Source organism: Oncorhynchus tshawytscha, linkage group LG21 (assembly GCF_018296145.1).
Source record: "Oncorhynchus tshawytscha isolate Ot180627B linkage group LG21, Otsh_v2.0, whole genome shotgun sequence".
Classification (NCBI taxonomy): Eukaryota; Metazoa; Chordata; class Actinopteri; order Salmoniformes; family Salmonidae; genus Oncorhynchus; species Oncorhynchus tshawytscha.
Genome location: NC_056449.1, coordinates 36,091,899 through 36,118,847, shown reverse-complemented (window position 1 = coordinate 36,118,847; position 26,949 = coordinate 36,091,899). Strand labels below are relative to the sequence as shown.

The 26,949-nt window shown below is 45.5% G+C and overlaps 1 protein-coding gene across 1 annotated transcript in view; it reads right to left on the bottom strand.

Moving 5' to 3' along the window:
• The window catches only part of LOC121840388 (copper-transporting ATPase 1-like), a 43,630-nt gene extending 18,370 nt beyond the window's left edge, over positions 1-25,260 (bottom strand). Inside the window, 11 exon segments of the mRNA XM_042303424.1 lie at positions 199-432; positions 8,750-8,972; positions 9,112-9,188; positions 10,233-10,394; positions 10,899-11,062; positions 11,523-11,718; positions 11,721-11,740; positions 12,099-12,851; positions 13,847-14,387; positions 17,628-17,761; positions 24,983-25,260. Of these exon segments, the coding sequence (XP_042159358.1) occupies positions 199-432; positions 8,750-8,972; positions 9,112-9,188; positions 10,233-10,394; positions 10,899-11,062; positions 11,523-11,718; positions 11,721-11,740; positions 12,099-12,851; positions 13,847-14,387; positions 17,628-17,747 (2,490 nt within the window). The 5' untranslated portion in view covers positions 17,748-17,761; positions 24,983-25,260.
• Between the last annotated feature and the right edge of the window lie 1,689 nt (positions 25,261-26,949).

The window sequence follows — 26,949 nt, the reverse complement described above, 5'->3', positions numbered from 1 at the left end:
AGGTCAGGAGTATATGGTTGTGTTAGCTACAGAGCAGGTCAGGAGTATATGGTTGTGTTAGCTACAGAGCAGGTCAGGAGTATATGGTTGTGTTAGCTACAGAGCAGGTCAGGAGTATATGGTTGTGTTAGCGACAGAATTAATTGACTTGCCTAGTTAAATAAAAGGTTAAATAAAAGAGATATACCGGTCCAGTACCTTGGCGATCTGCTCCAGCCAGCGCCCCAGGGAGATGAAGACAAAGAGCATGGGGGGCGTGTCAAAGAAGGTGATGGGGTTGACCTTTGCCCTCTCTATCATGGCGACCATGAGGATGACCACGGAGTAGGTGAAGGCTATGGAGGTGGCCAGCACGATGAGCACGTCCATGTTGGCTGTTTTGTGTTTCAGGGCCTTGTAGGCTTGGGTGTAGAAGTAGCGTCCGCCAATAAACTAAAGACAAGAAAGTTACATCTTAAAAATCAGGAAAAATATTCATTTCAGGTTTGATTAGGAAATTACTTCCACACTTGAGTCACAAAATTGTGATTTATTTAATTAAGTATTGTGTTACTTAGAAAGATACACGAGATTACCAAAAGTATGTGGACACCTGCTAGTCGAATATTTCATTCCAAAATCATGGGCATTATTATGGAGTTGGTCCTCCCCTTTGCTACTATAACAGCCTCCGCTCTTCTGGGAAGGATTTCCACTAGATGTTGGAACATCGTGGCAGTGACTTGCTTCCATTCAGCCACAAGAGCATTAGTGAGGTCGGGCACTGATGTTGGTGGATTAGGCCTGGCTTGCAGTCGGCGTTCCAATTCATCCCAAAGGTGTTTGATGGGGTTGAGGTCAGGGCTCTGTGAAGGCCATTCAAGTTCTTCCACACCGATCTCAACAAACCATTTCTGTAAGGACCTCGCTTTGTGCACTGGGGCATTGTCATGCTGAAACAGAAAAGGGCCTTCCCCAAACTGTTGCCACAAAGTAGGAAACACAGAATCATCTAGAATGTCATTGTGTTGTAGAGTTAAGATTTCCCTTCACTGGAACTAAGGGGCCTAGCCTGAAACATGAAAAACAGCCCCAGACCCATTATCGCCCCTCCACCAAACTTTACAGTTTTGAACTATGCATTCAGGCAGGTTGAGTTCTCCAGGCATCCGCCAAACCCAGATTCGTCCAACGGATTGGGTGTGTGTTCGATTTTATACCCGTTAGCAACGTGTGTGGCTGAAATAGCCGGATCCACTAATTTGAAGGTGTGTCCACATACTTTGGTATATACAGTGCCTTCGGAAAGTATTCAGACTGCTTCACTTTTTCCACATTTTGTTAGGATACAGCATTTTTCTAAAATGGATTCAACTGGGTTTTTTTGCTCATCAATGTACACACAATACTCCATAACGACATCACAATACTCCATAACGACATCACAATACTCCAAAATGACATCACAATACCCCATAATGACATCACAATACCCCATAATGACATCACAATACCCCATAATGACATCACAATACCCCATAATGACGAAGCAAAATCAGGTTTTTGAAATGTTTGCTAATTCACTAAATATAAAAAACATTTACACAAGTATTCAGACGATTTACTCAGTACTTTGTTGAAGAACCTTTGGCATTGATTACAGCCTCGAGTCTTCTTGGGTATGACGCTACAAGTTTGGCACACCTGTATTTGGGGAGTTTCACCCATTCTTCTCTGCAGATCCTCTCAAGCTCTGTCAGGTTGGATGGGGATGTCGCTGCACAGCCATTTTCAGGTCTCTCCAGAGATGTTTGATCGATCGGGTTCAAGTCTGGGCTCTGTCTGGGCCACTCAAGGACATTCAGAGACTTGTTCCAACACCACTCCTGCGTTGTCTTGGCTGTGTGCTTAGGGTCGCTGTCCTGTTGGAAGGTGAACCTTCGGCCCAGTCCAAGGTCCTGAGCGCCCAGGAGCAAGTTTTCATCAAGGATCTCTCTGTACTTGACTCCGTTCAGCTTCCTCTTGATCCTGACTAGTCTCCCAGTCCCTGCCGCTGAAAAACATCTCCAAAGCATGATGCTGCCACCATGCTTCACCATAAGGATGGTGCCACCATGCTTCACCATAAGGATGGTGCCACCATGCTTCACCATAAGGATGGTGCCACCATGCTTCACCATAAGGATGGTGCCACCATGCTTCACCATAAGGATGGTGCCACCATGCTTCACCATAAGGATGGTGCCACCATGCTTCACCATAAGGATGGTGCCACCATGCTTCACCATAAGGATGGTGCCACCATGCTTCACCATAAGGATGGTGCCACCATGCTTCACCATAAGGATGGTGCCACCATGCTTCACCATAAGGATGGTGCCACCATGCTTCACCATAAGGATGGTGCCACCATGCTTCACCATAAGGATGGTGCCACCATGCTTCACCATAAGGATGGTGCCACCATGCTTCACCATAAGGATAGTGCCACCATGCTTCACCATAAGGATAGTGCCACCATGCTTCACCATAAGGATGGTGCCACCATGCTTCACCATAAGGATGGTGCCACCATGCTTCATCATAAGAATAGTGCCACCATGCTTCACCATAAGGATGGTGCCAGATTGCCTTCAGAGGTGACGCTTGGCATTCAGGCCGAAGAATTCAATTTTGGTTTCATCAGACCAGAGAATCTTGTTTCTCATAGTCTGAGTGTCTTTAAGGAAACTCCAAGCGGGCTGTTATGTGCCTTTTACTGAGAAATGGCTTCCGTCTGGTCAATCTACCATAAAGGCCTGATTGGTGGAGTACTGCAGAGATTGTTGACCTTCTGGAAGGTTCTCCCATCTCTACAGAGGAACTCTGGATCTCTGTCAGAGTGAACATCTGGTTTTTGGTCACCTCCCTGACCAAGGTCCTTCTCCCCCGATTGCTCAGTTCACCCTAGTGGCCAGCTATAGGAAGAGTCTTGGTGGTTCCAAACTTCTACTATTTAAGAATGATGAGGTCACTGTGTTCTTAGGGACCTTCAATGCTGTAGACATTTTTTGGTACCCTTCCCCAGATCTGTGCCTCGATACAATCATGTCTCGGAGCTGTGGGACCATATATAGACAGGTGTGTGCCTTTCCAAATCATGTCCAGTCACTTGAATTTACCACAGGTGGTCTCCAACCAAGTTGTAGAAACATCTCAAGGATGATCAATGGAAACAGGATGCACCTGAGCTCAATTTCGAGTCTCATAGCAAAGGGTCTGAATAATTATGTAAATAAGGTCTCAGTTTTTTTTTATTTTTTTTTTTATAAATTTGCAAAAAAAATCTAAAAACCTGTTTTTGCTTTGTCATTATGGAGGTATTGTGTGTAGATTGTTGAGGATTTTAAAAAAGTATGTAATTCATTTTGGAACAAGGCTGTAACGTAACAAAATGTGGAAAAATCAAGGGGTCCGAATACTTTCCGGAGGCACTGTATATAAAATGTAAATCTAATTTTAAATCAGGGGCTTATTCAGTCTGATATGATCTATTCTATTCAACAGTCTTGTTTGTTCTACATAATATATTTCTATCTGAATGTTCTATAACCATGCAGTCTTGACTGTTCCCTCCTCCCTGTCTATACGCCCTAGTGACTGATCCCTCCCTCCCTCCCCGTCTATACGCCCAAAATGACTGTTCCCTCCCTCCCAGTCTATACGCCCCTCCCTCTATCCCGCCCTCCCGTCTATACGCCCCAAATGACTGTTCCCTCCATCCCAGTCTATACGCCCTCCCTCTCCATCTATCCCTCCCCCGTCTATACGCCCCAAATGACTGATCCTCCCAGTCTATACGCCCCTCCCTCCCAGTTTATACGCCACTCTCTCATCTATCCCTCCCTCTCTCATCTATCCCTCCTCCCTCTCCAGCTATCCCTCCCTCCCTCTCATCTATCCCTCCTCCCTCTCATCTATCCCTCCCTCCCCCTCATCTATCCCTCCCTCCCCTCATCTATCCCTCCCTCCCCTCATCTAGCCCTCCCTCCCTCTCTCTCATCTATCCCTCCCTCCCCTCTCTCTCTCCCTCTCTCTCTCTCATCTATCCCTCCCTCCCCTCTCATCTATCCCTCCCCCCCGCTCTCTCATCTATCCCTCCCTCCCCTCACTCTCATATCCCTCCCTCCCCATCTATCCTATCCCTCCCTCCCCTCCATATATCTCTCCCTCCCTCTATCCCCCCCTCCCACTCTCTCATATATCCCTCCCACTCTCCATCTATCCCTCCCACTATCCCTCCCACTCTCCATCTATCCTCTATCCCTCACTCCCTCCATATATCCATCTATCCCTCCCTCCCTCTCCATCTATCCCTCCCTCCCACTCTCATATATCCCTCCCACTCCCTCTATCCCTCCCCACTCTCCATCTATCCTCTATCCCTCCCTCCCCCTCCATATATGCTCTATCCCTCCCCATCTATCCCTCCCTCCCCCATCAATCCCTCCCTCCCCATCTATCCCTCCCCCTCCATATATCTATCCCTCCCTCCCCATCTATCCTCTTACCCTCCCTCCATATATCTATCTCTCCCTCCCTCCCCATCAATCCCTCCCTCCCCATCAATCCCTCCCTCCCCATCAATCCCTCCCTCCCACTCTCATGTATCCCTCCCACTCTCATGTATCCCTCCCACTCTATCCCTCCCCCATCTATCCTATCCCTCCCTCCCTCCATATCTCTCTCCCTCCCCTCCATCTATCCCTCCCTCCTATATCCCTCCCACTCTCCTCTATCCCTCCCTCCCCATCTATCCCTCCCCCTCCCCATCAATCCCTCCCTCCCACTCTCATATATCTCCCTCCCCATCAATCCTCCCTCCCCATCAATCCTCCCCCCATCAATCCCTCCCTCCCCATCTATCCCTCCCTCCCACTCTCCATCAATCCCTCCCTCCCACTCTCTCATATCCCTCCCTCCCCATCAATCCCTCCCTCCCCATCAATCCCTCCCTCCCCATCTATCCTCTATCCCTCCCTCCATATATCTATCCCTCCCTCCCTCTCCATCCCTCCCTCCCCATCTCATCCCTCCCTCCATATATCTATCCCTCCCTCCTCTCCATCCCTCCCTCCCCATCTATCCCTCCCTCTCCCCATCTATCCTCTTACCCTCCCCCTCCATATATCTATCTCTCCCTCCCTCCCCATCTATCCTCTATCCCTCCCTCCCCATCAATCCCTCCCTCCCACTCTCCATCTATCCCTCCCCTCCCCATCAATCCCTCCCTCCCACTCTCTCATATATCCCTCCCTCCCCCCATCAATCCCTTCCTCCCCATCTATCCCTCCCTCCCATCTATCCCTCCCTCCCACTCTCCATCTATCCCTCTCCCCATCAATCCCTCCCTTCCACTCTCTCATATATCCCTCCCTCCCCATCAATCCTCCCTCCCCATCTATCCCTCCCTCCCACTGTCCATCTATCCCTCTCCCCATCAATCCCTCCCTCCCACTCTCTCATATATCCCTCCCTCCCCATCAATCCCTCCTCCCCATCTATCCTCTATCCCTCCCTCCATATATCTATCTCTCCCTCCCTCTCCATCCCTCCCCATCTATCGATCTCTCCTCCCCATCTATCCATCTCTCCCTCCCTCTCCATCCCTCCCCATCTATCTATCTCCCCTCCCCATCTATATATCTATCCCTCCCCATCTATCCCTCCCTCCCCATCTATCCTCTTACCCTCCCTCCATATATCTATCTCTCCCTCCCCATCTCTCCCTCCCTCCCCATCTATCCTCTATCCCTCCCCTCCCCATCAATCCTCCCTCCCACTCTCTCATCCCTCCCTCCCCATCTATCCATCCCTCCCTCCCCATCTATCCATCCCTCCTCCCCATCTATCCATCCCTCCCCATCTATCCATCCCTCCCTCCCCATCTATCCATCCCTCCTCCCCATCTATCCTCCCTCCATATATCTATCTCTCCATCTATCCTCTATCCCTCCCTCCCCCCATCAATCCCTCCCACTCTCCATCTATCCCTCCCTCCCCATCAATCCTCCCTCCCACTCTCTCTATATCCCTCCCTCCCCCCCATCAATCCCTCCCTCCCCATCTATCCCTCCCTCCCTCTCATCTATCCCTCCCCATCAATCCCTCCCCCCCATCTATCTATCTCTCCTCCCCATCTATCTATCCCTCCCTCCCCCATCAATCCCTCCTCTCCATCTATCCCTCCCTCCCTCCTCCATATATCTATCTATCCCTCCCCTCTATCCTCTTACCCTCCCTCCATATATCTATCTCTCCCTCCCTCTCCATCAATCCCTCCCCATCAATCCCTCCCTCCCACTCTCTCATATATCCCTCCCTCCCCATCAATCCCTCCCCTCCATATATCTATCTATCCCTCCCCATCTATCCTCTTACCCCCCTCCATATATCTATCTCTCCCTCCCTCTCCATCCCTCCCTCCCCATCTATCTATCCCTCCCTCCCCATCTATCTATCTATCCCTCCCCATCTATCCCTCCCTCCCCATCTATCTATCTATCCCTCCCCATCTATCCATCTATCCCTCCCTCCATATATCTATCTCCCTCCCCCATCTATCCCTCCCTCCCACTCTCTCATATATCCCTCCCTCTCCATCTATCCCTCCCCATCTATCCCTCCCCATCTATCCTCTATCCCTCCCTCCCCTCCCCATCAATCCCTCCCTCCCTCCCCATCAATCCCTCCCTCCCTCCCCATCAATCCCTCCCTCCCTCCCCATCTATCCCTCCCTCCCTCCCCATCTATCCCTCCCTCCCACTGTCCATCTATCCCTCCCTCCCCATCAATCCCTCCCTCCCACTCATATATCCCTCCCTCCCCATCAATCCCTCCCTCCCCATCTATCCTCTATCCCTCCCTCCATATATCTATCTCTCCTCCCTCTCCATCCCTCCCCATCTATCTATCTATCCCTCCCCATCTATCCCTCCCTCCCCATCTATCCCTCCCTCCCCATCTATCCCTCCCTCCCCATCTATCCTCTTACCCTCCCTCCATATATCTATCTCTCCCTCCCTCCCCATCTATCCCTCCCTCCCCATCAATCCCTCCCTCCCCATCAATCCCTCCCTCCCCATCTATCCTCTTACCCTCCCTCCATATATCTATCTCTCCCTCCCTCCCCATCTATCCCTCCCTCCCCATCTATCCCTCCCCCCCCATCTATCCTCTATCCCTCCCCCTCCCCATCAATCCCTCCCTCCCACTCTCCATCTATCCCTCCCCCTCCCCATCAATCCCTCCCTCCCACTCTCTCATATATCCCTCCCTCCCCATCTATCTATCCCTCCCTCCCCATCTATCTATCTATCCCTCCCTCCCCATCTATCCATCCCTCCCTCCCCATCTATCCATCCCTCCCTCCCCATCTATCCTCCCTCCATATATCTATCTCTCCCTCCCTCCCCATCTATCCTCTATCCCTCCCTCCCCCTCCCCATCAATCCCTCCCTCCCACTCTCCATCTATCCCTCCCCCTCCCCATCAATCCCTCCCTCCCACTCTCTCATATATCCCTCCCTCCCCATCAATCCCTCCCTCCCCATCAATCCCTCCCTCCCACTCTCTCATATATCCTCCCTCCCCATCAATCCCTCCCTCCCCCATCTATCTATCTCTCCCTCCCCATCTATCTATCCCTCCCTCCCCATCAATCATTCCCTCTCCCATCTATCCCTCCCTCCCCCTCCATATATCTATCTATCCCTCCCCATCTATCCTCTTACCCTCCCTCCATATATCTATCTCTCCATCCCTCCCCATCAATCCCTCCCCATCCCACTCTCTCATATATCCCTCCCTCCCCATCAATCCCTCCCTCCCACTCTCTCATATATCCCTCCCTCCCCCCATCTATCCTCTATCCCTCCCTCCATATATCTATCTCTCCCTCCCTCTCCATCCCTCCCTCCCCATCTATCTATCCCTCCCTCCCCATCTATCTATCTATCCCTCCCTCCATCTATCTATCTATCCCTCCCTCCCACTCTCTCATATATCCCTCCCTCTCCATCTATCCCTCCCCATCTATCCCTCCCTCCACATCTATCCTCTATCCCTCCCTCCCCCTCCCCATCAATCCCTCCCTCCCTCCCCATCAATCCCTCCCTCCCCATCAATCCCTCCCTCTCCATCTATCTCTCCCTCTCCATCTATCCCTCCCTCCCCTCCATATATCTATCCCTCCCTCCATATATCTATCCCTCCCTCCCACTCTCTCATATATCCCTCCCACTCTCCATCTGTCCCTCCCTCCACATCTATCCCTCCCTCCATATATCTATCTCCTCCCTCCCCATCAATCCTCCCTCCCATCTATCCTCTATCCCTCCCTCCATACATCTCTCTCCATCTATCCCTCCCTCCCACTCTCCATCCCTCCCTCCCCACTCTCCATCCCTCCCTCCCACTCTCCATCCCTCCCTCCCTCCCACTCTCCATCCATCCCCATCCATCCCTCCCCCCCATATATCTATCTATCCAGCTATCCCTCCCTATATCTATGTAGCTATCCCTCCCTATATCTATGTAGCTATCCCTCCCTATATCTATGTAGCTATCCCTCCCTATATCTATGTAGCTATCCCTCCCTCCCCAGCTATCCCTCCCTCCCCAGCTATCCCTCCCTCCCCAGCTATCCCTCCCCTCCCCAGCTATCCCTCCCTCCCCAGCTATCCCTCCCTCCCCAGCTATCCCTCCATCTATCCCTCCATCTTTCTCCTACCTGTACAGGGACACAGAAGAGGAATGAGATCAGGTTCATGATGGAGAGGCCTGGAAGCAGCTGTCTCTCCAGGAACATGGTGGAGTGGTAGTGTTCCCGGTCCTGTGCGGTGGCGTTGTGCTGGTGAGACGTGCTGATCTGGTGATCTACTATGATCATGTAGGTCATCATCCCCATGACTGGGACGCAGAAGAACAGGCTGACCAGGAACGACTTCCTCCACCTGAGAGAAGAGAGAGAGAGGAGGTGGTACAGAGATGGAGACAGATGAGTAATCTCGTCTACATAGCCAGTGAGGAAAAAACCCAAGCAGCTGAACTACTGCCGCCAGTTATCCCACACCTCCCATTCCCTTCCATTACTGTGTGATCTCTCTGCTGTGGTCCAGGTGACTGCCGGTACGATCCCTCTTCACCAGAGATGCCTCGAAGCCCAGGTTCTGATAAACAGACAAAATGAATGAATAAAATGTAACCCTTTATTTTACTAGGTAAAGAAACTGATATCACATTGTCATGAAGGGTGTGACGGCCCTGAATTATTCTGAACCGTCTCAGTGCAGCTCCTTCCAATAGGGCGCTTTCCCTTTAATTCCCAATTAAATATCCAGCATTAGCTGCGCAAAAGTGGGGTTGTGATGGAGACGTGAATGAGGATGTGTTCAACCCTCAGTGCCGAAGCTTCTCTATTCCGTTTGTTTTGTTGCCGTTAAACGTGTGTTTTGTAGCCTAATAGAGTTTACCCAGGATCGGATCCACTCTTTGCGTCCGTGGGCTACACCTCTCCGTTCTTCGTGGCCTTTCTCCGCTGGAGATCTATTGGCGGATTGGATTGTCTGACTGACTACAACCTTTTTGTATACGGTATTTCATTTGTTTTGATGTCATGTATACGGTGGTGATTTATGTAGTTAGTTGTAGTTGAGGACTTAGTAAGAGTTGATACGCTTTAAAGTTCTGTGGTAAAATAATTGTATGTTTAATACTGGGTTTACGCTACACGGAATGAACGGACAAACATTGCGTGACAAAAGTCACTTGAGTTCACTGAACTCCTTTACCGGGCTGGACTCTTTTTAGGCCCGAGGTACAGGACATTTCTGGAGGAACCAGAACTCATTGTGATATTATTATATGTGTGTAATCATTGTTGTTGCTAATACAACCCACGCAAAAGAATATAGTTGTTTTTGAAGTTCTTTCCAATGTTTTAAGGGTTTATGAAAAGTTTATTTCCATCCTGACTTTTACATAAGTCCTTTGTATTGGTGTAGACTTGACGGACCAGATGGGACTCATTCCCACCCAAACTAAAAGGAGAAACCAATGTTTTCTCTGGTAGGCACAACCTACCTGGCACCCCTATAAATAATAACCTCAAGTCAAAACCGTTACAAGGGCAGAGGAGAGGAGTTGGATGACCCAGTTGGGATGAACAAATTAATGAATGATTGAAAAAAAAATAAAAAAATAAAAGGAAGTACCTCTATGAGTTTGATGACGTCTCTCGGTCCCGTCACCTCCGGGTCGTACTTGATGTGGGCTTTGTTGGTTGCCAGGGCAACAGAGGCGTAGACGATACCGTTCTCTTTCATCAGGCTGGACTCTATTTTGTGAACGCAGGAGGCACAAGTCATTCCCCTGACCTGGAGAGAGGTGGAGAGGAGAATGTACTGTTGAAAAGGGGACATCTAGCAGGGGTGTGGCACAGAGACAATCTGGGATTATTCAAGAGGGAACAGGGGCAGTGGAAATATCACTAGCCCTATAAAACATCATGATTGTGAGATTCATCCAAATCGCACCATTACGGTGTGGTGATGAGAATCAGAACACCATTACGGTGTGGTGATGAGAATCAGAACACCATTACGGTGTGGTGATGAGAATCAGAACACCTTTACGGTGTGGTGATGAGAATCAGAACACCATTACGGTGTGGTGATGAGAATCAGAACACCATTACGGTGTGGTGATGAGAATCAGAACACCATTACGGTGTGGTGATGAGAATCAGAACACCATTACGGTGTGGTGATGAGAATCAGAACACCATTACGGTGTGGTGATGAGAATCAGAACACCATTACGGTGTGGTGATGAGAATCAGAACACCATTACGGTGTGGTGATGAGAATCAGAACACTCACCACAAGTTCCAGACTTCCATCAGAACCCTCATAGTTCTCCATGACAGAAGCAGTGAAGCCCAACTCTCTGACATACTCTGCTATCTTCAGAGGGTCCATCACCTCAGGGTTATAACGGACCTCAGCCTTACTAGCCATCAGGGCCACCAGCACAGAGTAGATACCTGCACAGAGGAACGCAGGACAATGTTAAGACTAATGCAACATAGCCATTTTAATCACTTTCCTATTGAACTGATACATGAGTTTGATGCTTAAGGGAGACAACAGTAAACATACAAGTGATTCATGCCTTTACTAAAGGCCTGGGGTTTCCTGACCAGGTAGAAGTCCACGGCCTTCATAACACCCTACACGTTCCTCCCATGTTACTTAAAAACCGCCATCGTAAATCTTAAACTGACACCATTTATGACACTTTTCCGTACCAGATACGACAGCTAGCTTTTGTAAAGAACAGGCTCTATGTCAGTGTTCCTAATAGATCTACACTATAGTTCCCATCAGTAGTCAGTACCAGGTTGTGTTAATTACCAAAGAAAATTGACTGAAACAGGGAGTAAATCATTGCAAAAAAATAAACAAATAAAATTGCATGCCCTCATGAACATAATCTCCTCTCACCATGTTCATTCTTCAGGTTCCTCTCGATGTTGGCCACACAGGATGCACAGGTCATTCCACCAATCTGAATGAAGCATTTAGCGAGGGTGTTTGGGGCCCCCTTAACACACTGTGCAGCGCCCCTCTCTGGGTCGCTGTCCAGCTCCTTCTCCTTGACAGGGGCGGGGGAAGGGGGCGAGGGGGACTGATAACTGGGACGGTCAACAGGGAGTTGGTTTCTAAAAAGGACAATGTAGCAACAATGAGTTTCCATTTCACGTCGGTTTCTCATTCTGCTTTCTATGGCTGTTCTTCAGCTACTGTTCTGGGAAGTTTACGAGTTACAAAATAGACACAGATTCATTTGTTTTGCTTCACAGCACAGCCTTTAGGCTAGAGATATTATTAGGTGTAGGGTTGCACATGTCCAGAAACTTCCCCAAAGACAGAAATTCCTGTTGTATGATTCCCAGAATAAGGAGAGAGGGAATCCTCCCAACCAGGATCTCTGAAAAACCTGGGAACATATGGAACCTTTGCTGAATTTTGAAACCCTAGTTAGGAGGATAAAATAATACAAACCGCCCATCAACTCACCAGGCAGGAAGGCATCAAATCCCATGTCCTCGATGGCCTCTCTGAGCTCCTCTGGTTGGGTGAGGAGAGGGTCGTACTCAAACGCCCCTCTGTGATTGGCCAGCGACACCTTGGCTGACCGCACCCCCTTCCTCTGAGAAAGCATCCCCTCGATGGACTGAACACAGAACCCACAGGTCATCCCCTCGATATGGATTAGGGCCGTGGCCGTCAGAGGCTGGCTGTAGCAGGGCTGGGTGGAGGAGAGGCCGGCCTGGGACGACGGTGGTGGTGTGGTGGATGTAGGGCTAACACCTCCAGAGGTAGAGCTCCAGGGTTGGGTTTTAAACGTCCCTGGTGGCAGGGACTCGATGGCTTGCTGTAGCCCAGACACAGTCACTCTCCCTGGGTCGTAGTGGATGGAGGCGCTCTCGCTCTCCAACAATACCTCTATGGAGGTCACCCCAGCCAGCTTGGAGATGTTATCCTGGATGTTTACCACACAGGAGTGGCAGTGCATGCCTGTCACCCTGAGGGTAGTCTGGGCCGAGTCTGTGGACACCTCAGAGTCCTCGGTGGAACATTCCACTGGCGGTGGGGGGGATAGGGCAGCGCTTAGCAACCGCTCCATCTCACTGACTGACAGCTGCAGGGGGCGGGGCTTGGACTTGGGTGTGGCTTTGAAGCCTGCCTTGGCGATCTGGGCGATGATGTCGTCGATAGTGATGAGGTACGGCAGGTAGAGAACAGTGGCCTCCTGGGAGTCTAGAACCACTGGGGGAGAACACACAAGGGAAACATTAATAAATTATAATCTCCAGGAATCCAAAATTATCACTGTGTTGAGGACAGAAAAACAGGAGATTGAGTTTTTTTTTTACTGATTATTCCTGACCCTGAAATGCAAGTTAATGTTAAGTGAGAATACTAGAACTTCCCATATTCATTAATCGTAATAGAATGCAAAGTCAGATACAGGACCAGTGCAGTCAATTTTTATTTTCCACCACTATGAGATTGGAATAATACTGTGAAAACAGCTGTTTGAAAAGAAGTTTCAGCCTGTTTTAGCTAGATGGAATTTTGGGCCTGCCTGATGACATCACCAGCTGATAAATGATACTTTAAAAAAAATATATAAAACACAACATGCAACAATTTCTAAGATTTTACTGAGTTACAGTTCATAGAAGGAAATCAGTCAATGTTTAAGTAAATACATTAAGCCCTAATCTATGGATTCCACATGACTGGGCAGGGGCGCAGCCCTTGGTGGGCTTGGGCCCACCCACTTTGGAGGCTGGCCCAGCCAATCAGAATGAGTTCCCCCCAAAAAAACTCTTTATTACAGACAGAAATACTCCTCAGCATTGTGTTTCTCTTTTATTTCAGCTCATGAAACATGGGACCAACACTTTACATGTTGAGTTTATATTTTTGTTCAGTGTAGCTAATAGATCAATAAGAAAAGAGAGTTCAACATCTCAGACCACCGCCAGACAATACAAGCAAAATCCTTGCTTGAGAAATTGCTCTTCGCTTAAGAAGCTATTTGTTTCTTTTTTTACCATTTTAATTGAAAACAAATCACAGTAAGGCACTTCATTGTTACCAAGAAATGATTTGATATTGAGATTAAAACAGCTGCATCGGACCTTTAGCAAGATCAGCACTACACTTGATCAGAACTCATTGATTCACGATCAAATGATAAATGACCTTCAGTGTAAAACCGGTGACTACTACGCAATACAAAGTAACAAAGTTACCTTTGATTTTCTCAACTCCTTTGAGCTTGCCAATCTTCCCTTCGATGGTGGTGGTGCAGGACAGACAGACCATGCCCTCGATCCGCATCTTCACCAGCTGAGGCTGTGAGGATGTGGCCGGGGCTGACACTGTGACTGTGGCTAAAACTGTGGCAGGAGCTGGGACAAGAGTTTCCTCTGTTGGGCTATTGGATGTAGGGACCTCCAGGAGGGGGGTCAAGCTACTAACCACCTCCCCCAGCTGCACTAAACTGATCAGGGTAGGGATGAAGGTAACGGACACCCCCCTCTGGTCCTTGTTCTCCTGGACCTCCAGGACCCCCTGGAGCTGAGCTAGCCTGGTCAGAGCCTCCTGTTGTGCTTCGGGGGTGAGAAGGGCTGGGATGGGGACCAGCTGGGTCTCCGTGAGCACCACGGAGGATGTGCTAGTGTCTGAGAGGATGGAGTCAAACCCCATGTCCTCCACGGCCTCAGCCAGGGACTCTGGAGTGTGATGGCTGTGGTCGAAGACGATGCTGGCATTCTTCAGCTCCAGAGACACCTACCAGAAAAAAAATGGCAAACAGAATAATTAAAAAACAATTTATACTGAAATTAACAGAAGTGAGAGCTGATATACAGTAATGCAGTTTCTAAAACTAGGCTTTGAAACTAAAACAGAATTATACAGCTGTTATAAAATTATGCCATGGTGACATGCAGTCATTGACAGCCATAAAAAAAATGGTCATGTCATGGTTATTATGTAAATCAGCACAATTCTGAGATTCATGGCTGAAATCACACTGAGACGGTTACTAAAACCATACGAAACTACGACCAATAGGACATCAAATCTATTCCACATAAACAAGTAGTCTGAAGATGATCCTTGTGCAGCTTCAAGAGGAAGTCACCTGGAATGCATTTCAATTAACATCAACAGGATCGGTGTGTGTCCCCCCCTTCAGGACGTTTGAGCTAACGTATGCTAATGCAATTAGCATGAGGTTGTAAGTAACAAGAACATTTCCCAGGACATGGATATGTCTGATATTGGCAGAAAGCTTAAATTCTCATTAATCTAACTGCACTGTCCAATTTACAGTAGCTATTACAGTGAAAGAACACCATGCTATTGTTTGAGGAGAGAGCGCACAGTTATGAACTTGAACGTGTATTAATTAACCAATTAGGCACCTTTGGTCAGTATTGATCTAAATTACACCTGGGCTGGAATAACACATTATGGCCTTTTTATCTGGCAATTCAAAGATGGTACAAAAAACAACATGTTTATTTTTCTTTGTATTATCTTTTACCAGATCTAATGTGTTATATTCTCATACATATATAATTTAACATTTCCACAAACTTTAAAGTGTTTCCTTTCAAATGGTATCAATAATATGTATATCCTTGCTTCAGGTCCTGAGCTACAGGCAGTTAGATTTGGGTCATTTTAGGCAAAATTTGTTAAAAGTTAATTTGTGGAATTTCTTTCCTTCGGAATGCGTTTGAGCCAATCAGTTGTGTTGTGACAAGGTAGGGGTGGTATACAGAAGACAGCCCTATTTCATAAAAGACCCAAGTCCATATTATGGCAAGAACAGCTCAAATAAGCAAAGAGAAACAGACCATCATTACTTTAAGACATGAAGGTCAGTCAATCTGGAACATTTCAAGAAGTTTGAACGTTTCTTCAAGTGCAAAAACCATCAAGCGCTATGATGAACCTGTCTCTCATGAGGACCGCCACACAGGAAAGGAAGACCCAGAGTTACCTCTGCTGCAGAGGATAAGTTCATCAGAGTTACCAGCCTCAGAAATTTCAGCCCAAATAAATGCTTCAGAGTTCAAGTAACAGACACATCAACATCAACTGTTCAGAGGAGACTGAATCAGGCCTTCATGGTCGAATTTCTGCAAAGAAACCACTACTGAAGGACACCAAAAATAAGAAGAGACTTGCTTGAGCCAGGAAACATGAACAATGGACATTAGGACCGGTGGAAATCTGTCATTTGGTCTGATGAGTCCAAATGAGATTTTTGGTTCTAACTGCGAGAACTTGTGAGATGCAGAGTAAGTGAACCTCCACAATCACCTGACCTCAACCCAATTGAGGTGGTTTGGGATGAGTCGGACCGCAGAGTGAAGGAAAAGCAGCCAACAAGTGCTCAGCATATGTGGGAACTCCTTCAAGACTGTTGGAAAAGCATTCCAGGTGAAGCTGGTTGAGAGAATGCCAAGAGTGTGCAAAGCTGTCATCAAGGCAAACGGTGGCTACTTTGAAGAATATAAAATATATTTTTGATTTGTTTAACTACATGATTCCATGTGTGTTATTTCATAGTTTTGATGTCTTCACTATTCTACAATGTAGAAAACAGTCCAAAAAAAAATGAATAGGTGTGTTCCAACGTTTGATTGGTACTGTATATAAAGGAGTGCATTGGCCTCAGAAGCTTCCAGCATGTTCTAGTAGCAATACAAAGAACCCATATCTCTCTAACACACACACACACACACACACACGGAAACTTGTGATTAACTGACGCCATCACATGACCACTCAGCCCTGACTGAAATGCAAGTTAAAAACACAGGAGGGAAGTGTGTGCACGTACCAGAGATGATCTATGTTTTCCTAAGTGTGTGTGTGTGTGTGTGTGTGTGTGTGTGTGTGTGTGTGTGTGTGTCAGGGAGAGCAAGAGTGAATGAGAGACTGTCCTTTCCTCATACAGTCTACTACTGTTTTTAACTTTGACAAGGGTCAAAAACTATACAACAGGCCTAACGTCCACATTCAACAACAACTTATTCACTCCTCACTTAAAAAGGACATGTACTGCTTCTTACAACACACATTAACATCCCCTGACCCTTTAAGGAACTTATGACATTGCCCATCCTCCGTCTGCTACCCGTTCAGCCGGTTATCGACCCACAATAACCAAATGACAGTCCTGTAAAGACCAGCTCTCTGTCAGGAACAACGCGATTACATTATATCCTCATTAACCTGTGCCTGAGGGGTAAACACACAGAGAAGGCCAGGCCACATTTACTGCCATCTAGGACATTATTCCAGCTGCTTACACGGAATTAAGGATCACTGTTCATCTTCAATTAAGCTATATAAACAAGCCACTCCCTTAGGGGAGAGGAGGAGGCAGAGCTGCATCCCAAATCACACCCTATTCCCTGATTCCTTGGTCAAAAGTAGTTGAGAATAGGGTGCAATTTGGGAGGCACCCTGGAAATCAGATGCTATGGGATATTTAGTTGTGTGAAATGAAATGCAAATTATAGTTGGTAAGAGATAAAATAAGGAAACATTTTTGCTGCTCTCTCAATTCTAGCTAGTTAGTTTCACATCTAGTTTTTAAAATGTTCTGAAACGGGTTTTTTTTTTTTTAAAAGCAAACTCCGCTATTTTAAATCTCTGGAAATTGTGCAATGGTGTCAAGTCTATGGTGGAAATGCAGACTTGGCAGTTTGAAGAAATTCTGTTTGAAAGGTGAAAGATTGATGAACACAAAGCTGTAAGGGTGAAAACATCCTTCAGATCCTGTAAAATCAGTTGGATGTGTAGGTTATAATCTAACACATGTACATGTCACACAAAGGCCTATCCTATAAAGTTGTGATACACGTGTTAAAACACATTGGGCCAGTTTCCCGGATTGCGCCTAGTCCTGGACAATAAATAAATAAACACAAATCATGCTCACTGGAGTCCAAGGACTAGATTTAATCTGGATCCGGGAAACCTCTCCTAAATGTGTACCGGACCCACCTTGATGTGTACGACTCCAGGAAGACCCCCAATGCGCTGCTCAATAGACTGAACACAGGAAGTACAGGTCATCCCCTCCACACCCAGACAAACTGAGCTCAGCTTGACCTTTAGCGTCATTGTAAGTCCTTCGTCTGGGAACAAAACAAAAAAGGACATTAGCACGGTTTAACAAAAAAAACATTTTTCACATTCCAAAAAAAGCAAACTAGAAAAGGTCATAAGCTAGACTATTCACGAGCGCATGACAAGGATCTCGTTTCCCACGGCAAGAGAGTAAAACAGAAATGAAACAGGCCAGTAGATATTACATTGACGTCATACACACCAAGATAAGGATTCGTCAATGGGCTGATGTGCCGTAGCCCCTCTCAATAAATCAGAAGGTCCAAAACTAAAATGTTCTATTTCTTACATGTCACCCAGAGACCCTTTCATAGTAGAGGTCGACCCAGAGACCCTTTCATAGTAGAGGTCGACCCAGAGACCCTTTCATAGTAGAGGTCGACCCAGAGACCCTTTCATAGTAGAGGTCGACCCAGAGACCCTTTCATAGTAGAGGTCGACCCAGAGACCCTTTCATAGTAGAGGTCCCCAGAGACCCTTTCATAGTAGAGGTCGACCCAGAGACCCTTTCATAGTAAAGGTCGACCGATTAAATCGGAATGGCCGATTAATTAGGGCCGATTTCAAGTTTTCATAACAATCGGTAATCAGTATTTTTTGGACACCGATTTGCCGATTTTTTTTTTTTACACCTTTATTTAACCAGGCATGTCGGTTTAGAACACATTCTTATTTTCAATGACGGCCTAGGAACGGTGGGTTAACTGCATTGTTCAGGGGCACAACAGATTTTAACAATCTTAACATAATCACTAGTTAACTACACATGGTTGATGATATTACTAGTTTCTCTAGCTTGTCCTGCGTTGCATATAATCGATGCGGTGCCTGTTAATTTGTCATTGAATCACAGCCTACAAACAAACGCGTGATTATTTAACAAGCGCATTTTCGAAAAAAGCACTGTCGTTGCACCAATGTACCTAACCATCAATGCCTTTCTTTAAAATCAATACACAAGTATATATTTTTAAATTAATAATATTAATAATATTAATATTGCCTGCTAACATGAATTTCTTATAACTATGGAAATTGTGTCATTTCTCTTGCGTTCCGTGCAAGCAGTCAGGGTATATGCAGCAGTTTGGGCCGCCTGGCTCGTTGCGAACTGTGTTGAGACCATTTATTCCTAAAGGCCGTAATTAATTTGCCAGAATTGTACCTAATTATGACATAACATTGAAGGTTGTACAATGTAACAGCAATACTTACGACGTAGGGTTGCCACCCGTTAGATAAAATACGGAACGGTTCCGTAATTCACTGAAAGAATAAACGTTTTGTTTTTTAAATGATCGTTTCGGATTCTACCATTTTAATGACCAAAGGCTTGTATTTCTGTGTGTTATTATGTTATAATTAAGTCTATGATTTGACATTTGATAGAGCAGTCTGACTGAGCGATGGTAGGCACCAGCAGGCTCATAAGCATTCATTCAATCAGCACTTTAGTGCATTTTGCCAGCAGCTCTTCACTGTGCTTCAAGCATTGAGCTGTTTATGACTCAAATCAAATCAAATTTTATTTGTCACATACACATGGTTAGCAGATGTTAATGCGAGTGTAGCGAAATGCTTGTGCTTCTAGTTCCGACAATGCAGTAATAACCAACAAGTAATCTAACTAACAATTCCAAAACTGTCATACACAGTGTAAGGGGATAAAGAATATGTACATAAGGATATATGAATGAGTGATGGTACAGAGCAGCATAGGCAAGATACAGTAGATGGTATCGAGTACAGTATATACATATGAGATGAGTATGTAAACAAAGTGGCATAGTTAAAGTGGCTAGTGATACATGTATTACATAAGGATGCAGTCGATGATATAGAGTACAGTATATACGTATGCATATGAGATGAATAATATAGGGAAGTAACATTATATAAGGTAGCATTGTTTAAAGTGGCTAGTGATATATTTACATAATTTCCCATCAATTCCCATTATTAAAGTGGCTGGAGTTGAGTCAGTGTCAGTGTGTTGGCAGCAGCCACTCAATGTTAGTGGTGGCTGTTTAACAGTCTGATGGCCTTGAGAGAGAAGCTGTTTTTCAGTCTCTCGGTCCCAGCTTTGATGCACCTGTACTGACCTCGCCTTCTGGATGATAGCGGGGTGAACAGGCAGTGGCTCGGTGGTTGATGTCCTTGATGATCTTTATGGCCTTCCTGTAACATCGGGTGGTGTAGGTGTCCTGGGGGCAGGTAGTTTGCCCCGGTGATGCGTTGTGCAGACCTCACTACCCTCTGGAGAGCCTTACGGTTGTGGGCGGAGCAGTTGCCGTACGAGGCGGTGATACAGCCCGCCAGGATGCTCTCGATTGTGCATCTGTAGAAGTTTGTGAGTGCTTTTGGTGACAAGCCGAATTTCTTCAGCCTCCTGAGGTTAAAGAGGCGCTGCTGCGCCTTCTTCACGATGCTGTCTGTGTGAGTGGACCAATTCAGTTTGTCTGTGATGTGTATGCCGAGGAACTTAAAACTTGCTACCCTCTCCACTACTGTTCCATCGATGTGGATGGGGGTGTTCCCTCTGCTGTTTCCTGAAGTCCACAATCATCTCCTTAGTTTTGTTGACGTTGAGTGTGAGGTTATTTTCCTGACACCACACTCCGAGGGCCCTCACCTCCTCCCTGTAGGCCGTCTCGTCGTTGTTGGTAATCAAGCCTACCACTGTTGTGTCGTCCGCAAACTTGATGATTGAGTTGGAGGCGTGCGTGGCCACGCAGTCGTGGGTGAACAGGGAGTACAGGAGAGGGCTCAGAAAGCACCCTTGTGGGGCCCCAGTGTTGAGGATCAGCGGGATGGAGATGTTGTTGCCTACCCTCACCACCTGGGGTGGCCCGTCAGGAAGTCCAGTACCCAGTTGCACAGGGCGGGGTCGAGACCCAGGGTCTCGAGCTTGATGACGAGCTTGGAGGGTACTATGGTGTTGAATGCCGAGCTGTAGTCGATGAACAGCATTCTCACATAGGTATTCCTCTTGTCCAGATGGGTTAGGGCAGTGTGCAGTGTGGTTGAGATTGCATCGTCTGTGGACCTATTTGGGCGGTAAGCAAATTGGAGTGGGTCTAGGGTGTCAGGTAGGGTGGAGGTGATATGGTCCTTGACTAGTCTCTCAAAGCACTTCATGATGACGGAAGTGAGTGCTACGGGGTGGTAGTCGTTTAGCTCAATTACCTTAGCTTTCTTTGGAACAGGAACAATGGTGGCCCTCTTGAAGCATGTGGGAACAGCAGACTGGTATAGGGATTGATTGAATATGTCCGTAAACACACCGGCCAGCTGGTCTGCGCATGCTCTGAGGGCACGGCTGGGGATGCCGTCTGGGCCTGCAGCCCTGCGAGGGTTAACACGTTTAAATGTCTTACTCACCTCGGCTGCAGTGAAGGAGAGTCCGCATGTTTTCATTGCAGGCCGTGTCAGTGGCACTGTATTGACCTCAAAGCGGGCAAAAAGTTATTTAGTCTGCCTGGGAGCAAGACATCCTGGTCCGTGACTGGGCTGGATTTCTTCTTGTAGTCCATGATTGACTGTAGACCCTGCCACATGCCTCTTGTGTCTGAGCCGTTGAATTTAGATTCTACTTTGTCTCTGTACTGACGCTTAGCTTGTTTGATAGCCTTGCGGAGGGAATAGCTGCACTGTTTGTGTTCGGTCATGTTACCAGTCACCTTGCCCTGATTAAAAGCAGTGGTTCGCGCTTTCAGTTTCACGCGAATGCTGCCATCAATCCACGGTTTCTGGTTAGGGAATGTTTTAATCGTTGCTATGGGAACGACATCTTCAACGCACGGTCTAATGAACTCGCACACCGAATCAGCGTATCAAGCCTATCAACAAGCCTATCAACTCCCGAGATGAGGCTGGTGTAACCGATGTGAAATGGCTAGCTAGTTAGCGGGGTGCGTGCTAATAGCATTTCAAACGTCACTCGCTCTGAGACTTGGAGTAGTTGTCCCCCTTGCTCTGCATGGGTAACGCTGCTTCGAGGGTGGCTGTTGTCAAAGTGTTCCTGGTTCGAGCCCAGGGAGGGGCGAGGGACGGAAGCTATACTGGCAATACTAAAGTGCCTATAAGAACATAGTCAAAGGTATATGAAATACAAATCTTATAGAGACAAATGTTCTGAGCAAGGAACTTAAATGTTAGCTTTCTTACATAGCACATATTGCACTTTTACTTTCTTCTCCAACACTTTGTTTTTGCATTATTTAAACCAAATTGAACATGTTTCATTATTTATTTCAGGCTAAATTGATTTTATTGATGTATTATATTAAGTTAAAATAAGTGTTCATTCAGTATTGTTGTAATTGTCATTATTACAAATACATTTTTTTTCTTCAAATCGGCCAATTAAATCGTTATCTGCTTTTTTTGGTCCTCCAATAATCGGTATCAGCATTGAATAATCATAATCGATCGACCTCTACTTCATACCCCTCCTTCCTAACTAACATCACACTCTGAAAATCTGTAAGGAAAAACATAATGAACAAATAAATAAATCTATCTACTTACCCATCAGCTTCACATACATACACATATATATTTCTGAAAATAAATCTGCCCTACTGCTTCTTTGGACACTGTGTTAACTAACATCCAGATGAGCTTCAATGACATACAACTCTCCTTCCGTGGCTTCCAACTGCTCTTAAACACAAGTAAAACAAATGCATGCTATTCAATCGATCACTGCCCGCACCTGCTCGCCTGTCCAGCATAGAATACGTGGACATCTACAAATACCTAGGTGTCTGGTTAGACTGTAAACTCTCCTTCCAGACTCACATTAAGCATCTACAATCCAAAATTAAATCTAGAATCGGCTTCCTATATCACAACAAAGCCTCCTTCACTCATGCTGCCAAACATACCTCATAAAACTGACCATCCTACCGATCCTCGACTTCAGTGATGTCATCTATAAAATAGCCTCCAACACTCTACTCAACAAATTGGATGCAGTCTATCACAGTGCAATCCGTTTAGTCACCAAAGCCCCATATACTACCCACCATTGCGACCTGTACGCTCTCGTCGGTTGGCCCTCGCTTCGTACTCGTCGCCAAACCCACTGGCTACAGGTTATCTACAAGTCTCTGCTAGGTAAAGCCCCACCTTATCTCAGCTCACTGGTCACCATAGCAGCACCCACTCGTAGCATGCGCTCCTACAGATATATCTCACTGGTCACCCCCAAAGCCAATTCCTCCTTTAGTCGTCTTTCCTTACAGTTCTCTGCTGCCCATGACTGGAACGAACTGCAAAAAATCACTGAAGCTGGAGACTCATATCTCCCTCACTAGCTTTAAGCACCAGCTGTCAAAGCAGCTTACAGATCACTGCACCTGTACATAGCCCATCTATCTACCTACCTACCTCATACTGGTATTTATTTTGCTCCTTTTCACCCCAGTATCTCTACTTGCACATTCATCTTCTGCCGATCTACCATTCCAGTGTTTAATTGCTATATTGTAATTACTTCGCCACCATGGCCTATTTATTTCCATAACTTACCTCATTTGCGCTCACTGTATATAGACTTTTTGTTTTCTTTTGTTCAACTGTATTATTGACTGTATGTTTTGTTTATTCCATGTGTAACTCTGTGTTGTTGTATGTGTCGAATTGCTATGCATTATCTTGGCCAGGTTGCAAATGAGTTGCAAATGAGAACTTGTTTTCAACTAGCCTACCTGGTTAAATAAAGGTGAAATAAAAAATAAATAAAAAATTCCAAGCATAGTGGTGGCTGCATCATGTTGTGGGTATGTTTGTAATCGATTTGGAAGTTTTTCAGGATACATTTTTTTTTAACAAAATGGACCTAAGCACAAGTAAAATCCTAGAGGAAAACCTGGTTGTCTGCTTTCCACCAGATACGGGGGAGATGAATTCACCTTCCAGCAGGACAATAACCTAAAACACAAGGCCAAATCTACACTAGAGCTGTTTACAAAGAAGACCGTGAATGTTCCTAAGTGGCGAGTTACATTTGCCTTAAATCTACTTCAAAATCGATGGCAAGACCTGAAAATGGTTGTCTAGCAATGATCAACAACTAATTTGACAGAGCTTGAAGAATTTTGAAAAGAATAAATGGGCAAATGTTGCACAATCCAGGTGTGGAAAGCTCTTAGAGACTTACCCGAAGGTATTTAAGATTAGATATTTCTGTACTTCACCAAATTCGCAAAATTTTCTAAAAACCTGTTTTCACTTTGTCATGAGTGAGAAATGGTTGAGAAAAAATATCTATTTAATCCATTTTAAATTCAGGCTGTAACACAACAAAATGTGGAATAAGTCAAGGGTTATGAATGCTTTCTGAAGCCAATATAAATACTAGTGTTGCTAAAAGCAGATTACAAGGATCCTGCCTAGCTACCTACCCATCTCTTCTTCAAATGTATTGGAATGACAAAGGATGTTAGTAAATCCTTTCATGGGTAACCCCAAAGCCATAAGAGATGATCATGAGTGACACAGATAGGACATGCTGGTCACAGTAAGCAACATTTTGGAGACCTCTAGGACTGTCAGGACTAGCTACATCGACCTCAGAAAACAAGTTACATCATAAGTTAGTTAGCCAGGGCATGAAAGTCCTTTGGTTTAGCTTCGCGTCACATAGCTAAACGTATTTATTGGATGCGTACTAACAACATGTTATGCAATGGATAAATCATTGGATTAATAGCTACTGTAACACCACAGCAAATGTTCCGTAACTTATTTTCGTACAATCTGTATTTTAAAATCATAGCTATATTATATTAGCATAGCTAGCTAGCCCAATATTGGCCTAAAGGATAAAGGACCGTAACATGTTCATAGTAAAAGGTGCATATCGGCTCCGGAAAACTGACTAATAGTCCATCTGACGTTAAAACGTCAATCGATACTAAAAATGTAATTGAAAACAGAGCTAAATCCCTCTATTTTCATACCACGTCAAAAATAATTACACAAATGCAAACTACACACTTACTGTGTATTGTTTTAACCGGTTTATTTTTCCGTCGGGGAGCTCAACTTTATCCAATGACTCATGTATAATATTACTGTAATGTGGAGATTGGTGATCACCGGGTAGCTTTTATATAAAAACTAAATGCGACTGCTTTCCGACCCAAGCACCAACAAACCAGCTAACTGAACCCAGTTAGCTAATGTAAACGTTATCAAGATAAACAATTTGAGATATTTACCTGTTTATCAAGAAGATAATCATGTAGTTAGCCAAGCAGGAGGGTGTTGACGTTGCAAAAAACAACAAAAGATATTCGGATGCTAAAGGGGAGAAACGTGGCTTGCTTCCTTGCGATCTCCTTTTATCGCCGCAACAAGTGCTGTGCTACAGCTTGTAGCTAAAATAGAAGAATATTGGCATTACTTGTTTAGGTTGTCGATGTGTGGTTTTTCATGCTGACTTCACACGGTTCAAATTGCGGCGGATCTGCGCAGGAGAGATGAGGAGCTGAGGAGGTGACGTGGGCGGCGTGTGATGAACTTGGGCGGGTGCATCTAAATAGTCTAAAGCTGGTGTCCTCCGTTGGTTTCGTCTCCTTCCCTTCATTTTTTTAGCGGATCAGTGAATACCCTTTGCACAGTTCATATTTTGTAGCCTATGTTGTTCAAAGCTGTACAAAGGCAAATTAAAATGTGTCGATTAGGTTAGAAATGTAGTTTTTCCCAGTCCGTTCTATTCTTTTCTATTCTAACAAGTGTTAGTTTATGGTCGAACAACCCAACCTGTAATGCAACTTGAGTAGGGGCCAAGGTTATTATGCAGGCCTAGCAGTTAGACCACGAATGCAGGTTCAAACATAGGACTAACAATGGTATCGACTTTCAAACAAACAATAAAATAAAAACGTGGTTTGCCTAATTATCCACTCAAATGTCAAGTGTATGCCTCTCCTCAGCTTGCTCTCGCTGTGTAGGCAATTGAACGTTGTAATCCTTTATCCCTCACGGTGAACTGATGTCCTATGATAATATGACAGATCGTTTGTCATTCTAAATGTGTGGCTGTAAATTCTTTACCCGTTTTAAAACTAAAAACTAACTACATAGATGTGATTTAAGAAAGTAATACCTAAAGGCTTTACTAATTCAGAGATTGTCTGCAATTTGCCTGGATCAGGTGCAGTGCTTGACTTGCACTGAAATATTCTGAACAAAAATATAAATGCATCATGTAAAGTATTGGTCCCATGTTTCACGAGCTGAAATAAAATATCCCCAAAATATTCTCTCTCATGTTTTGTGCACAAATTTGTTTACATCCCTGTTAGTGAGAATTTCTCCTTTGGCAAGATAATCCATCCACATCAATATCAAGAAGCTGATCATGACATAGGTGCACCTTGTGCTGGGGACAATAAAAGGCCACTCTAAAATGTGCAGTTTTGTCACACAACACAAATCCACAGATGTCTCATGTTTTGAGGGAGCGTACAATTGGCATGATGAATGCAGGAATGTCCACCAGAGCTGTTGTCAGAGAATAGTATGTTCATTTCTCTGCCATAAACCGCCTCCAAAGTCATTTTAGAGAATTTGGCAGTACGTCAAACTGCCTGTTGGGTTTTGTAGCCAGCAGTTGAAGCTTACTTTTTTCTGGAAGAGCCTCTGTCTGGGTGGAAAGGTAAATGAAAGTGCCATGCTTAGATTCATAAGCTGTTATTTCAGTGTTGCAGGAAGTCTAAGATTTAATTATTTGCAAACAAGATACTCTGGCTTGATATGGAGAAATATGGTAAGAACGCCTAGTTCTCTGTCCATTCTTCCCTGAAACGTCTATTTTCATTATTTTGAGGCTTTCGCAACATTTTGTGTTGATTGCAAGCTGATTTTCCTCAATCAACACACAAATAAATATTAAAAACATATTTAATAGAGAAATTGGTGATTTTTATCAATGTAATGAGATTGAAAATATTAGGCTGTTATGACATTGACATTAAACTGATTGTATAGCCTACTAACCAGACGTGTTAAAAATGGTGTTTCCTTTGTAGCCTAGGCCTATGAATTATCTGCTATTATGTTCTGTTCCTCAGACCTTCAGCTGAGAAAAAAAAAATTGGCCCAAGGTCAAACCTATTGCTGACCCCTGATGCATGTACATAGTTTAGCAGGAATAAGAGTGTGTCGGAAGTTGTCTCACCTA